The sequence below is a fragment of the Corythoichthys intestinalis genome, chromosome 17 (genome assembly GCF_030265065.1).
Source record: "Corythoichthys intestinalis isolate RoL2023-P3 chromosome 17, ASM3026506v1, whole genome shotgun sequence".
Taxonomy (NCBI): domain Eukaryota; kingdom Metazoa; phylum Chordata; class Actinopteri; order Syngnathiformes; family Syngnathidae; genus Corythoichthys; species Corythoichthys intestinalis.
The window spans coordinates 13,166,364-13,180,903 of record NC_080411.1 but is presented as its reverse complement, the minus strand read 5'-3'; the positions used below and the strand labels follow the sequence as shown (position 1 = coordinate 13,180,903).

Genomic DNA, 14,540 nt, shown 5'->3' with positions numbered 1-14,540 from the left:
AAGAAAATTTAAATGGCTTCCAAAATCAACACAGCTCACAATGCAGCCAGTTACCAAAACAATTTCGTAAGCGCACTAAGTTTGATTGGCAGCATTGAAATCCATGCGGCTTTTAACAGGACACGCTAGACACGTCCCCCAAAAGTGCCGTAACCGAGTCTGTCATCTGAATTATATCACTGGCTAGATGTCGTCCAAAATCGAATTACAAGTGCTGCAGATGGATCGAGTGAATAAATTTGTGGATGTGTTGCATAAGTGTGACAATTACATGCGTGCACCTTAGGTGGTGTTTAATTGGGCCTTTGAGGCATGAAACAGCCAGACTCCATTGTCTTCTTGTCTTCCTAATGACTAATTGCTGAGATGCTTGGCGAGTAGGGATTCTTATTCAGTTTGGGAAATTTTTTAATCAGCCTAAAGGTGCATGAAATATTCACAAATGCCTAAATAAGGGTGTTACTACCTCCACCAAGTGCAAAAACATAAAGGGAGTATTGCAAAATAACATTTCTTTAATCAGGAATGGCTTAAATGAATGACTAATTTTTATAATCAACTCATTGGGTGGCATCGATGGCCATCGACGTCCAATCCATTTTGACTGGGAAGGCCTATCGCTGCCACTGGTAGTGGGACATGATCATTTGATATCTACAACTGTCAATGGCAGTGAATGAGTTGAGGGCTACACGTAAAAAAAATAATCCAGAGATATATGGATAGTGCAATTAATATATATTTACTGAAACAAAGAGAAAATTGTCCAGCGACAGTTAAAAAACAAAACAAAAAACAAACAAACAAGAAAATCACTACCACGATTGCTCATTCATCACGATAGACTAATTTTTAAGATACGTTTATGTCAAACAAATTACTGATATTCTACGCAGTTTACTACATTAATTTGAAAATGTCAGGTTTTAAAACCTTAGCTAATGGAGAGGCACTGAAAAGTGCAACAGAATGTAGGCTGGATTTAAAATTCTTGCGTGGGTCATATATAATGATATTTTCATAATTTGCTGCTGGCCAATAAAGAATAGGCAGCGGGCTGCATTTAGCCCACGGGCCATAGTTTGGACACCACTAAATTAGAATGACAATTAGCTAATTCTTACAAGTGATTAGTTTTTAATAAGCAAATCAATAGCACTGAATGCTCACTCACCATGCCCTGTCATACACTAGTCTTTCCTGTTCTCCCTCTTCCTGTCCAATAGGTTAGCTGATCTATCACTTCCTCACAGAGCCTAACCTTGGTAAATGTTGTGATGTTATGTAATGCTACTTATAGATAGCTATCTCAAAGCAACACTAGGGAACTTTTCAACTTTTATAAAATATTTTCAAAACATGGGTGATATATTAACTGACAACTAGTTGAATGACCTCTGTTATGGCTTGAGGGGGTCTGTATCGCATTCACCGACACTAATTAACTTTGAGGAGGGTGGCAGGAACCATGCAACACAAAAAAACTACAAATGTGCTGACTGCTGTACGGCATCTTTCACTTCCACCTTTCCCGATTCATTATAAAGACGGAAGTTGACGCGAACACTTTCGCCTTAATTCTGCAAAAATGGCAGAGCAACAAAAGAGACAAAAAGTGTCTGAGTCAAAAAAAGAAAAAGGGAGGCTACCAGGATGAAAGTGCACTCAAGAATAAACATTGGCACAGCTTTCACTCGCTGGCGTGACCCACCCGCCCTCACCCGAACTCGTCAGCGAGTCGTGAGTTGGGGGGCAGAGGGCCGGTGGGAGAACATGGTAAAAAAATCTAAATTTTATTTTCAACATCGTCAAGTGATATTGTTTAGCCACAACTGGATTCATTACCTCATCCTTTCTTCATCCTCACAAAGCCGCTGGAAACAAAAATATCATTCAATCCAACTGCAGGTGACCGGGAGATCAGGATTTTACAACACTGTGCGCTGGTCCTCACGGGAAATGCAGTCTTCCCTAAGGCAAAACACTACCGCTTTGTCCACCTGTGCCGCTAAAATCAACCAAAACAAAGTTCCCTTTAACTGTATATTCAACTATGTTTCTGTATCACTGCTCCCCATACATTCTGTGGCACAATAAAACTGTTTCATAATTAAAAGGCATTCAAGTCTAACACTCTGCGCATCCAAGCAGTTCCGCCCTTCAATGACCAGTCTTCTGGATATCACAATGGCTTATTTTAATGACTAGACAGCAGTAATGATTTACAAAAGACCTTCATAAATAGCAAAGAATCGTACACTTTTATGATCGGACAAAAGGTCACAGAAAGGCTGTGCTCTATACATTCACTATTGCACCTTTCAAAAGTCATGACGGCGATGAGGCAACGTCCAAATAGAGAAGGCACCAGAGGGACGTTTGATTCTTTCAGGTCCTGCTACACAAAAAATAGACTTAATCAGAAAGGCTTATTGTGAGAGAGTTGTTGCAGAACACAACTGGCAGTAGTCCCAAAGTCTCTAATCTTAATGTCCAGTTATGTTGACGTTAAGCGAGTGAGTTTAGTATCCTGCGGCATACGCCCACTTGCGAGGGTCCGACTGAGCGTGGAGTCCGTCCTTGTAGCGGACAATGGCTTGCACTACGGCTCCGGTTGACTTGAGGAATTCAGTCTCGTGGTTTTTCTTCGCCAGACCCTCCATGACGTTCTGCAAAGACAAGCAACATATATGGGTATGGGGTATTACCGGTATCTGTCTTCGCATTTACAAGCCTCACTTTGTCAAAGTCAGGCTCAGCCATAGTGGCGTTGGGACTGAGCTGGTTGTGAAGCCTTGGGTCAGACACGGCTTTCTTCAGGTCGTAGTCGAAGAATAGCGCCTTCAGGATCACCTAGGATGCACAAGATCATTTACTCATTCGTTGCCAAGCACTTTCAAAGTTCCTCGTTTTGTCAGAGATAGTGATGGTTTTTTTATACAGGTATCATGGACAGTCACCAGGGTGGCTTTTAAAAATGAAAATAGAAAATTGAATTTTGTTTTCTTTAAGGCTTACCTGAGCAATGGAGGTAGTGATCTTTGTACCTCCGGAGCCGCCTACCACCATCTTCACTTGGTGGTTTTTGTCAAAGAGGATGGTTGGACACATGGAGGACATGGGCCTTTTCCCTTTGAACAGTATCAAACAATAGAGCCATTTTTAGGGTGTGCAGGAATATATTTCAATTATTCATGTATGATAATACATAATTCTTTATTGCCATTCTATTACAGGGAGTCCCTGGGTCAGGAATGAGTTCCGTTCCTACGCTGGCAATGTGACCTTAATTTCCGCGAAAATCGGAATGAACCCTTTAAGTGCCCCCAAATCTGAAAATATCCCAAAAGTACGGTGGCCGAGAGGTGTCAGGCGAAATGCAAAGTCCAAACACTTTGCAAATAGAAAAAGCACGAACCCCAATTGCAAACGCTTTGCAAAAGAAAAAAAGCACGAACCCCAATTGCCACCACACGGCAGCAAATGGCTCGCAGCACGAATGCAAATTGCCACAACACAATCCCCAATTCCTAAAGTGCGACTGCAAATTGGCAAAAGCACGAACGCCAATTGCCACAACACGACAGCAAATGGCTCACAGCACGACCGCAAAAGGCTCGCAAGACAATTGCAAAGACGATGACCCTGAAGTTAAAAAAAAAAAAAAAAAAAGACGATGACCCTGAAGTTAAAAAAAAATAAAAAAATAAAATAAAAAAGATGTCACTTTGCTATATGTGCTTTGTGACCATCTCTACGGGCCTCCGTAAATTTGCCCCCCCATCAGACGCAAATTTATATAAAAATGATGTTAATCGTTTGTGCTGCAACGGTTTTGTAGAGACAGTATTATGCTTTTATTAAGATATTAATTTCGAGTGGGGACGTCACTCGTAGCTTTTTCTTAGCTTAGCTCACGCAGCTAATGGAGCGTACCAACTCTCTCAATAACAGAGGGGTGTCATAACAACTAGCACAAACGAATGGCACCAATTCGGAACCATTTTGCAGTAAATGAAGGGCTCAGAGGGACGTCATCACTTGACATTAATATCTCAAGCCCCCCAATTTACTGCAAAATGGACCTGAATTTTTTTGTGCTCTGTTCGTGCTAGTTGTTAGGACACCCCTCTGTTATTGAGAGAGTTGGTACGCTCCATTAGCTGCGGGAGCTAAGCTAAGAAAAAGCTACGAGTGACGTCCCCACTCGAAATTAATATCTCAATAAAAGCATTATACTGTATCTACAAAACCGTTGCAGCACAAACGATTAACATCATTTTTATATAAATTTGCGTCTGATGGGGGGAGGCAACTTTACGGAGGCCCGTAGAGATGATCACAAAGCACATATAGCAATATACAAAGTGACGTCTTTTTTATTATTATTATTTTTTTTTTTAACATCTGGGTCATCGTCTTTGCAATTGTCTTGCGAGCCTTTGGCGGTCATGCTGCGAGCCATTTGCCGTCGTGGTGTGGCAATTGGCGTTCGTGCTTTTGCCAATTTGCAATCGCTCCTTAGGAATTGGGATTGTGTTGTGGCAATTTGCATTCGTGCTGCGAGCCATTTGCTGCCGTGTTGTGGCAATTGGGGTTCGTGCTTTTGCCAATTTGCGATCGCGCTTTAGGAATTGGGGATCGTGTTTTGGCAGTTTGCATTCGTGCTTTTTTTCTTTTGCAAAGCGTTTGCAATTGGGGTTTGTGCTTTTTCTCTTTGCAAAGTGTTTGGACTTTGCACTTTGCCTGACACCTCTCGGCCACCGTACAAAAACCCAAAAGTATTGTATTTTGTTTAATGATGGAGGATACATTGTCCTCTGGTGGCAGTGTTGTGTCTGGCTGGACTGTTGCCTTGTATGACTGAGGAGCAGACTCGTCTAAGATGGATAAAGGATATCTAACCTGGTCTGATGAAGTTACTCGGCGATGGAGGAACCCCAAAACCATTGGTGATGAGCGGGGAGCTGAAGTCATCCATCTCGTTATTGAGGAGGATCCCTGTTGACCTTGACATCACTTTGGAGCCCAAACTGTAGGCGAAGAGTAATCATCGGAATGTGGAAAAAAAACTTCCAATAACTCACACAAATGCTTCGGTCCTACTATTGGTTAATTGTGCTGGTGGCTGCTACGGCGCTGCCATCCTCCGCCACCACAGAGATATGCGAGGTTCCGTGGTTGTCGGGGAGGTAAAACTCAGGTTCGTAGTAGCTTATGTTGTGAGTCGTCCAGTCCGTGATCTTAGCTCTGAGCTCGTCGGCATAGGACAGGGAGGTGATGTTCTCGATGAGCTTTGCAAGTAGAAAGAGCGTTCAAAATATTTCAAAATGAATTTATATTAAGGAAATTTAAGGTCATAAAGCTTTTTTCAATAGATATCATAGCAAAACCTTATATGTGTGGTCAACACCAAGTTTGAGGTTAGAAGAAAAATGTAAACTGAATTTCAACATTTTCCTTCTTCCCTTTTGACCAGTGGTGTCTAACTGACTTTGTCTTCGGAGGGTCGTTATGTCTGCTCACAATGATTTGACAAATTGACAACTAATCGATGATCTAATGAATCCCCAACTGATTTCAATTGCTGTCTTGTTTCAACAAATATATGTACATAAAGTGTGACTCATTTACTTGTGGTAAAGTCTGAGAAGGACCCATTGGAAAAAGTGGCTTGGAATGATTGACAGGGTGCTCTTACATTGGTAATGTTGAGGAAGTCAGGATCTCCTAGCAAGCTCCTCTTAGCATAGGCGAAGCGAAAAGCCTCCGTGATACGGTGGTATGTCAGAATCTTGTTCTCGGTGCTTGCAACGCTGTCTGAAGTCAAGTTGTAACCTGTGGAAAATATGTTTGTGCTCAATTGACACATATGTTTTATTTAAAAGTAGTGTTGCACAAATACTAGTATTGAAAGGCGACCCGAAACAGCATGAAAATGCAGGCATCTGTATCGAGAGTACCAAGAAATAATGCAACGATACGCTGCAATACATGTGCTTTGAGATTTAGTTCCAATCTAATCATATAGCCCTTTACAAAAACCTGAGAGGTCCTCAAAATGCTTTACAACAAATTAAATATAGTACATGATAAATAATAGGCAGGATAGTACTATACAGTACACTAAAATTGAGGGGGGAAAAAAACAATGCATCGCGCTAAAAATCCTAACAACTAAGGTTGTCCCGATCGCATATTTTTGCTTCAGAATCCAAGTCACCTGATTTTCAGAATCTGCCTATACCGGGTCCTGCTTCGATACTGGAAAAAAAAGTTCTTTTTTGGTTTTATCTTAATAAAAGTTCCAAACGTGTTACAGTCCCGCTACTTTTTACAATACTTTTGCTTTGTTTGGGAGTGTTGCGGAGAACAAAATGTATGTTTTTGTGTCTTTTGGCTTTTTAGATTATTTTTCTACTTTTTAGCCCTTAAAAAGTAAAAAAAAATGGTGATAGTGGAAAAAAATTAACATTGTGATATATATTGCCAAAGCCCCACACTTTTTGCATTGTTTGCACTGGTGCACCTTACGATTTTCTTAAATTGCACCAGTGAAAAATGTAGGGGCACCCAAATTTTTCATTGCATCACCTTTTAACGCCATACTTTAATCACTCTCCATAACATTCATGTAATTGATATCAGTGACTCCTCTCAAATTTGCTCATGCTTTGACACTCACGCAGCTGACAACAGCCTCTCGACAAGGAAGATTGACTAAACAATGATTAACACACTTGTGCCTTTAATTGTAGAGCTACTGAGCTTTCGTACGCTTGATCAAAGCTACAAACCTGTCAATCATCGTTAACTTTAAGTACGAAACGCCAGCTGAACTGGTGACCAAGAAACACAGCAGGAGGGAGAGTGAGAGACTTTACGAGCCTGAAGCAGAAAAACAAATATATTTTTTAATTAAAAAACTAATCCTTTTCACCTGATTCCGATCCTCTGAAAAATGACGCGATTGGCCTGATTTCCGATCACATGACCGGATCGGGACATCCTTAATTACAACAAATAAAACAGATAAAATCTGAACACATTAAAATGCAAACAAAAGATGGCTGCTGATTACAAACGCCGCCAAAGAAGTAAAGTACGAAAAAGAAAACAAACACATTAAAGGTATCAAACGGTAGCTAAAAGTCGTTGGTATTTGTTAAATGGAAAATGGTAGAGTCAATTCCTGTGGTATTTTGATTCAAAGAGAACTTTTACTCCGCAGTTTTAGCAGGCATATTTTCGATTTTGGAGCCTCTACGCTTTAAATGGTGGATAAATGTACATGTCAAACGATCATAGCAGCCAGGATTTAATGTTTTATGAAAATTAACAAGAGTGTCTATAAAGAAAATGGGGAAAAGTAGGCTAAAAAACCTCGTATAGTCTCAACAAAAGTGTTTATCAGATGAGATAGCATGAGCTTAAGATGTTAGCTTTACTAGGAGGAGGTAAAATGGGGAAAAACGGGCAAGTATCTTCTACCAGCAAATGAAATTAGCACATTAGCTAATATAACATCTCTAAAGATGTTTGCTTTGCTAGAAGGAGGTAAAACGGGGAAAAAGTAGGCTAGCAAACTTTCATAGTTTCCTAGCAAAAGTGATTAGCACATGAACTAAGCTAATGTACTCATGCGGTGTACTGGCTTGAATGTGTAGTCGCAAGTTTTTATCTTTTTTTCCTATTTCGCAAACTGTTTCGTATATTTTGTCAAAAAACGTGGTATCGGTACAGTATCGGGAGCAAAAAATGAACACTATTAAAAAGCCAGATACTAAATTTGGCTAAAGTCATTCAAGGTATTTTAAACGAGGCTGATGATATTGTTGACAGATGTATTTCACCACAATTTAATTTTAAGAGTGGATTTTTAGGCACCCACTCATGTTGCTTTTTTTGAACTGAGCATTCAACGTTTACCATTCAAGATGTTTAATATCAGCGAGAGCACAGGGCCGCTGGAGGGGGCGTTGGGAACAGCCATGGTGTACTCCCCCACGTTCACGCTCAAAGGCTTCTCATCCAAGACGGGCGCATAATCCCTCAGATCCTCCATTGTGATGATTCCGCCTATGCAGGCGAGAGACAAACACCGTCAATGCACTTGGACTCAATCTGGGAAACAAATCCGTCACGGCAGTAAAATTAGACGCCATGGAGAGGGGAACAGTTTGCTGTGGTGCCATTTAGTGTTCATGTGTTCAAATCCACGAGATGGATTTGCGTATTCCTACGGTATTTTTATTTTAAAGCAGATATGATTAAATGAGTAACTTAATGGCAGCAATAGGTTGACCGTGGATATCAAATATAGAACTAGAAGACTCATATTTTGTGGGGATGCTTTGCTTTCTCTCCCTTGGGTCACTTCCTGTAGGTTTTCAGTCATTTCCTATTCGTTTTGGGCAGGGGTGAACGTGGGCCAGAACGGTCAGGAACGCAGTTCTGGTATAAGGTTCAGGGCAGGAACGCAGTTCCGGTACACGGTGCTTCGATTCCAAAAATATGACGGCAACTGTCAAAACGGTATGTAAATTTTTTTTTTTAAATGCTGAGCTGCCACACATGCATTTCATCTCTAGGAAGAAAACAATCTACCAACATCAGATTTAAATAATAAAGTGCTTGTGTAGCGTAATCCGTTTCCACCGATATTTATTATTTATTTTATTCCACGGACGGCATGGAGGTTTCCCTAGTTGCTGCAGTTATCTGAGTCTGACGATGATGAGTAACGTCAATGTGTGAATGCACACAGCAAAGCAAAGCGCCTGGACTTATTTATCTGTTCAATTGGCTGACATACTGACATGTGATCAGCAGAGATAGTTGGCTAGCTAGTGCATGTTTCCTGGAACAGAAACAACAACAACAAAAGTTTTTTTAATTGATGCGACAAAAAAAGGGCGATGTGACAGAAAATGGATCAAATCTTTAAGAGCAAGGAAAGAGTTGAGGAGGCTTATTTATCATATTTAGTTTTAATTGCTCTGATGGGGAGGTTCAGAACATCTTAGCTGTCAATGTGCACTTTGGATTTATATTTGTTCATTTCTGTCAGGCTACATATTCATTTCCTTATGATTTAAAAAAGTCAGTGTTTGCGCGATCTTCAAAATATAGTCCATTTCACTCTGCATAATATAAGTCAACTGTATTACTCTGAATGTATGATACTTATATCTTTATTATTAAAAAAAGTAAATGTTGACATTAACTTCAATTTTAATATACATCATGTGTTCTTAAGTAGTTAAAAATTAGATTTGGCATTTAGTATGTGATGATGAAATAAGGGAAAATAAAAACTGGGAGATGGCGGTTGGGGTTATTGCTGTTTTTGTTAACTTTTATTTTGCGAATCATTGAAAAAATACAATTTTGAATGAAAATCAATTTTTGTATGTGTTATAGAAATAACTGTGCCAAAACAGTTTTCTTTGCATTTCAGTAGTTTTAGGAGGTTTGCCCCCCCCCCCCCCAAAAAAAAATAAAAAAAATAAAAGAATATAAAAAAATAAATAAACAAAATTTCTGGCTCCGTGGCAACCTTCACGTCGGGGAGTTCCTGCAAGAAATTCTAGCCACTTTCACCCTGGTTTTGGGGCATTTCGGGTCACTTCCTTGTTAACTATGTATTCACAACCAGTCCCCCAGTTTAAATGAATTGGATGTCAATGGCAGGCAATGAGTTTTTTTCATCACTACTTTGTTCGTTTTAGGGTACTTACAGGTCACTTCCTGTTGGTTTTGAATTGCCCTCTGGACATTTTGGCCATTCCAGGGTCACTTTCTGTACATTTTGCATCATTTCCTCTTGATTTTAGGCAATTTCTGGGTCACTTCCTGTAGATTTTGATGGAGTCGTGAGGTCACTTCCTGTTGATATGGGGTCATTTTCTCCTATTCAAAATTGAATGGGGCCATTGGAAATAAATGGGGATGTTTGTGTCACATTTTGGTGGAACCATAAGTTCGCTAAAACTAGATCTTTGTGCACCTTGATTTCCTGATTTTTTTAAGATGAGTAAATTATGTGAATTGGATTAAATATGTAATACGAGATCTATTTTAAAATTTTAAAATTTCAATCTTTTTGCCATTGGAAATGAATGGTGCTATTGAAAATGCAAATTTTTTTTTTGTGTCTAATCTTGGTGAAACTGTTTTTTTTTTTTTTTTTCTTTTTTTGGCCAAAAACAGTATGTAACTTTTGTGCATCTTAATTTCCTGAATTGAAATTTGAAAATTTCAAGGTTTTTGCTATCGGAAAAAAAAGGTTTTTTTTTTGTCGAAAAACCCGCATTTCTGCTGTAACCATAATCAAAAATGGGCATGCGTCACGTGAGTAATTGGACTGTTTAAAAGATGGAGCGATGATAACCGGTCAAAACGTGCGGTCTTTGTTGCGACACACCGAAAGAGTGGACTGGGGGGGGACATATATAGCTACGTTAAACAAATTACCTGCAGCCTGAATATCTGCCACCAGGTTTTCCGCGATTTCACCATGGTAGAAAGCGTCAGCGCCCTCTTCCGCTATTCTTCTATAAGTGGTGTAAAGCTTGGGAAACCTAATGATGTCGTTTTCTTTCCAGACCTCGAAATCGCTCTTGCAGAAAACCTCGCTGCGAGAGTATTTAAGCGTTTTGTAAGAAAATTGCTTCCCAGAATGAAGTTCTACGGTAGACTGTTTTCAAATCTCACCACAATGCTCGGTCTTTGATGATGGTTTCCTTATGTCGATCCAGAGCCGAGGCGAGCGCCTTGCCCAAAGGAAATCCTCTCAATGCCAGATCAATGCTTGGCTGGAACAAATCCTTCCAAGGAAGTTTGCCGTGTCGCTTGTGTGCCAGTTCGTAACCTCGTATCTCTCCAGGAACGGCTATGGATAACCCGCCTATCAAGCAAGAAAACCACAAAGATTATTTTATTGTCTAATTATTTGTACGATGGACAATATACCATATTTTCTGGACTGTAAGTCGCACCTACAGTTGTGGTCAAAAGTTTACATACACTTGTGAAGAACATAATGTCATGGCTCTCTTGAGTTTCCAGTTATTTCTACAACTCTGATTTTTCTCCTATAGAGTGATTGGAACAGATACTTCTTTGTCACAAAAAACATTCATGAAGTTTGGTTCTTTTATGACTTTATTATGGGTTAACAGAAAAAGTGATCAAATCTGCTGGGTCAAAAATATACATACAGCAACACGAATTAGCAATTTCTTGTGAGTGATTATTGACTTGAACAATCATTGACTTGAACAAGTCAGGAAAGTCACTTGGAGCCATTTCAAAGCAGCTGCAGGTCCCAAGAGCAACAGTGCAAACAATTGTTTGTAAGTATAAAGTGCATGGCACTGTTTTGTCACTGCCACGATCAGGAAGAAAACGCAAGCTATCACCTGCTGTTGAGAGAAAATTGGTCAGGAGGGTGAAGATTCAACCGAGAATCACCAAAAAGCAGATCTGCCAAGAATTAGAAGCTGCTGGAACACAGGTGTCAGTGTCCACAGTCAAGCATGTTTTGCATCTCCATGGACTGAGAGGCTGCCGTGCAAGAAGGAAGCCCTTGCTCCAAAAGTGGCACCTTCAGGCTCAACTGAAGTTTGCTGCTGATCACATGGACAAAGATAAGACTTTCTGGAGGAAAGTTCTGTGGTCAGACGAAACAAAAATCGAGCTGTTTGGCCACAATGCCCAGCAATATGTTTGGAGGAGAAAAGGTGAGGCCTTTAACCCCAAGTACACCATGCCTACCGCCAAGCACGGTGGTGGTAGTACTATGCTGTGGGGCTGTTTTGCTACCAACGGAACTGGTGCTTTACAGAGAGTAAATGGGGTAATGAAGAAGGAGGATTACCTTCAAATTCTTCAAGATAACCTAACGTCCTCAGCCCGAAGATTGGGTCTTGGGCGCAGTTGGGTGTTCCAACAGGACAATGACCCCAAACACACATCAAAAGTGGTAATGGAATGGCTCGAATGGCCTTCCCAAAGTCCTGACTTAAACCCCATTGAGAACTTGTGGACAATGCTGAAGAAACAAGTCCATGTCAGAAAGCCATCAAATTTTAACTGAACTGCACCAATTCTGTCAAGAGGAGTGGTCAAAGATTCAACCAGAAGCTTGCTAGAAGCTTGTGGATGGCTACCAAAAGCACCTAATTGACGTGAAAATGGCCAAGGGACATGTTACAAAATATTAGCGCTGCTGTATGTATATTTTTGACCCAGCAGATTTGATCACTTTTTTCTGTTCACCCATAATAAAGTCATAAAAGAACCAAACTTCATGCATGTTTTTTGTGACAAAGAAGTATCTGTTCCAATCACTCTATCAGAGAAAAATCAGAGATGTAGAAATAGCTAGAAACTCAAGAGAGCCATGACATTATGTTCTTCACAAGTGTATGTAAACTTTTGACCACAACTGTATTTCATTGGTTTGGCTGGACCTGTGACTTATACACAAGTGTGACTTACTGTATGTATTTTTTTGGGGGGGGATTTTTTTTACTCTGACTGGACTGAACTGAACATCTACTAGTGTTAAACTCATTGTAATTCACAGCAGAAAGATGAAAACATTTCCCCCCCCACCGTTTATTATTATAGTAGTATTTATTAAATCGTATTTTGAGGTACCCAAAAGTTCCCACCCCTACTTTGTATATGGAGACAGTGCACAGCTGGTGTGTCAGCCGAAAAAGCCCCAGAAAGGCTCTCCTTGGCGGGCTGAAGACCCTCCGAAGCACCCCCGTGGACCTCCATCTGGAGCTCCGCGCGACACCAATCAATTACTAGCTAAAATACTGTAATTTACAGACTTTGCTCTTCAATTTACGCAGAGGTTGTGCAGTAATTATTAAAGGGCCACAGTTCATACCAATCCCATGTGAATCATTTTCTCCATAATTTTATGATTCTGCACAATTTTTATCAACCTGGAGCTCATATGGAACCCAAATTACCTTTTTGGGACAAATCAGTGCTGTTTCCAAACATGTTCTCCGTTGATTTTCGAGGAGCTATCTCCCGGGCGTCGATCGTTTCCACTGCTCCTGCAAATATGCATCGGAATGTGAGCTTCTCATTCACTGCCAATGACGCCTGTACTATCGCCGTCAATTTTACGGAAATACTATTACAGGTGTGCAAAAGACTTTCAATGTGACTTCACAGTATACCAGTAGTGGCGTTGTAAATGGTGATGAAAAGACCTCCGCCGATTCCCATACTGTGAGCGTTCATCAGTCCGACGCACAGCAAGGCGGCGATGGAGGCGTCGACTGCAGAGCCTCCTTTCTTCAATATGTCACTGCCAAAGCGCAAACATGTAATGTATAAGGGTGGGAACATCTGGGTACCTTACAATGCAATACGATTTGTAATACTACAGTCCCTGACAAAAGTCTTGTTGCTTATCCATTTTGTAGAAACAGTTGCTAATAACCTAACTTTTAATTATTCGATTGTTATCAGAAATGCTCATATGAAAGCTAAGACCCTACCAAATGATGTTGAATGTACAAAAATATATTTGTTTCACTGAAAAAAGATTTATCATTTAATGAAGACATAAAGGTCAAATTTTTGTCACCTACAGAAAGTAGTGTGAAAATTGAACAAAAACTGTACTTCAAATCCAAAAATATGTTACATAACATAAGCGAATTAAGTAGTGGTGCTGAGAGATCCAAATTTAATATTTTGTATGACTTCCATAGGCTTGAAGGACTGCATCCATGCGGTTTGGCAAGGATTCGTACAATTTATTGATGAAGTCATCAGGAACATCAAAGAAAGCAGTCTTGCATGCCTCCCAGTGTTCATTAAAATTCTTGGGTTTTGTCTTCCATGCTTCCTCTTTCATCCTGTTCATGTCTTGTGACTGGGTTGGCTAGTCCTTGAGGATCTTAATCTTCTTTGCCTTGAGGAACTTTGAGGCAGAGATTGAAGTATGCGATTGAGAAACATCCTGCTGCAGAATTAGTCCCTTTTTATGTTTAGGAATGTAAGAGGCAGCTAATATTTGTTGATATTTAAGACTATTTATGTTGCCTTCCACCCTGTAGATCTCTCGCACACCCCCATACTGGATGTAACCCCAGACCATGATTTTGCCACCACCAAACTTCACTGTTTTGTGGCAAAAGGTGGATTTTTCAAATGAATCTTCCATTGAATTACACCACAGTCGCCACAAATATTGCAGGAGACCTTCTGGAGCCCGCATGGATCCGAGATTCACTCAGAAAACGGTGAATTCTACATTATTAATTGATTTTTCGTCACTTTCTGTAGATTTTGGGGTACTTCTTGGTCATTTCCAGAGGTGTGTAGTAATGCAGTACAATCACTTGAGTAACGTCTTGTGGAAAATCTACTTCTAAGACCAGTTTTACAGACCATACTTTTAATTTTTACTTGAGTAGATTTGTGAAGAAGAAATGCTACTCTTACTCTGCTACTTTGGGCTACACTAGTAGTTAAATTTTTTCTCTTTATTCTATATATGT

The 14,540-nt window shown here is 40.1% G+C and overlaps 1 protein-coding gene across 4 annotated transcripts in view; it reads right to left on the bottom strand.

Moving 5' to 3' along the window:
- Nucleotides 1-813: 813 nt before the first annotated feature.
- Nucleotides 814-14,540, bottom strand: part of LOC130905310 (glutathione hydrolase 1 proenzyme-like) — a 59,347-nt gene continuing 45,620 nt past the window's right edge. For 3 of the 4 annotated variants that reach the window (XM_057818587.1, XM_057818586.1, XM_057818589.1), the window contains 11 exons: nucleotides 13,209-13,339; nucleotides 12,993-13,082; nucleotides 10,717-10,909; nucleotides 10,477-10,637; nucleotides 7,930-8,079; nucleotides 5,702-5,838; nucleotides 5,107-5,294; nucleotides 4,906-5,033; nucleotides 3,019-3,131; nucleotides 2,740-2,853; nucleotides 815-2,669 (listed from right to left, as the gene is read on the bottom strand). In XM_057818587.1, the coding sequence (XP_057674570.1) occupies nucleotides 2,523-2,669; nucleotides 2,740-2,853; nucleotides 3,019-3,131; nucleotides 4,906-5,033; nucleotides 5,107-5,294; nucleotides 5,702-5,838; nucleotides 7,930-8,079; nucleotides 10,477-10,637; nucleotides 10,717-10,909; nucleotides 12,993-13,082; nucleotides 13,209-13,339 (1,552 nt within the window). In that variant the 3' untranslated portion in view covers nucleotides 815-2,522. Of the gene's footprint in view, nucleotides 2,670-2,739; nucleotides 2,854-3,018; nucleotides 3,132-4,905; nucleotides 5,034-5,106; nucleotides 5,295-5,701; nucleotides 5,839-7,929; nucleotides 8,080-10,476; nucleotides 10,638-10,716; nucleotides 10,910-12,992; nucleotides 13,083-13,208; nucleotides 13,340-14,540 lie in introns of all 4 variants that reach the window. The other variant, XM_057818588.1, reaches the window with a different exon arrangement.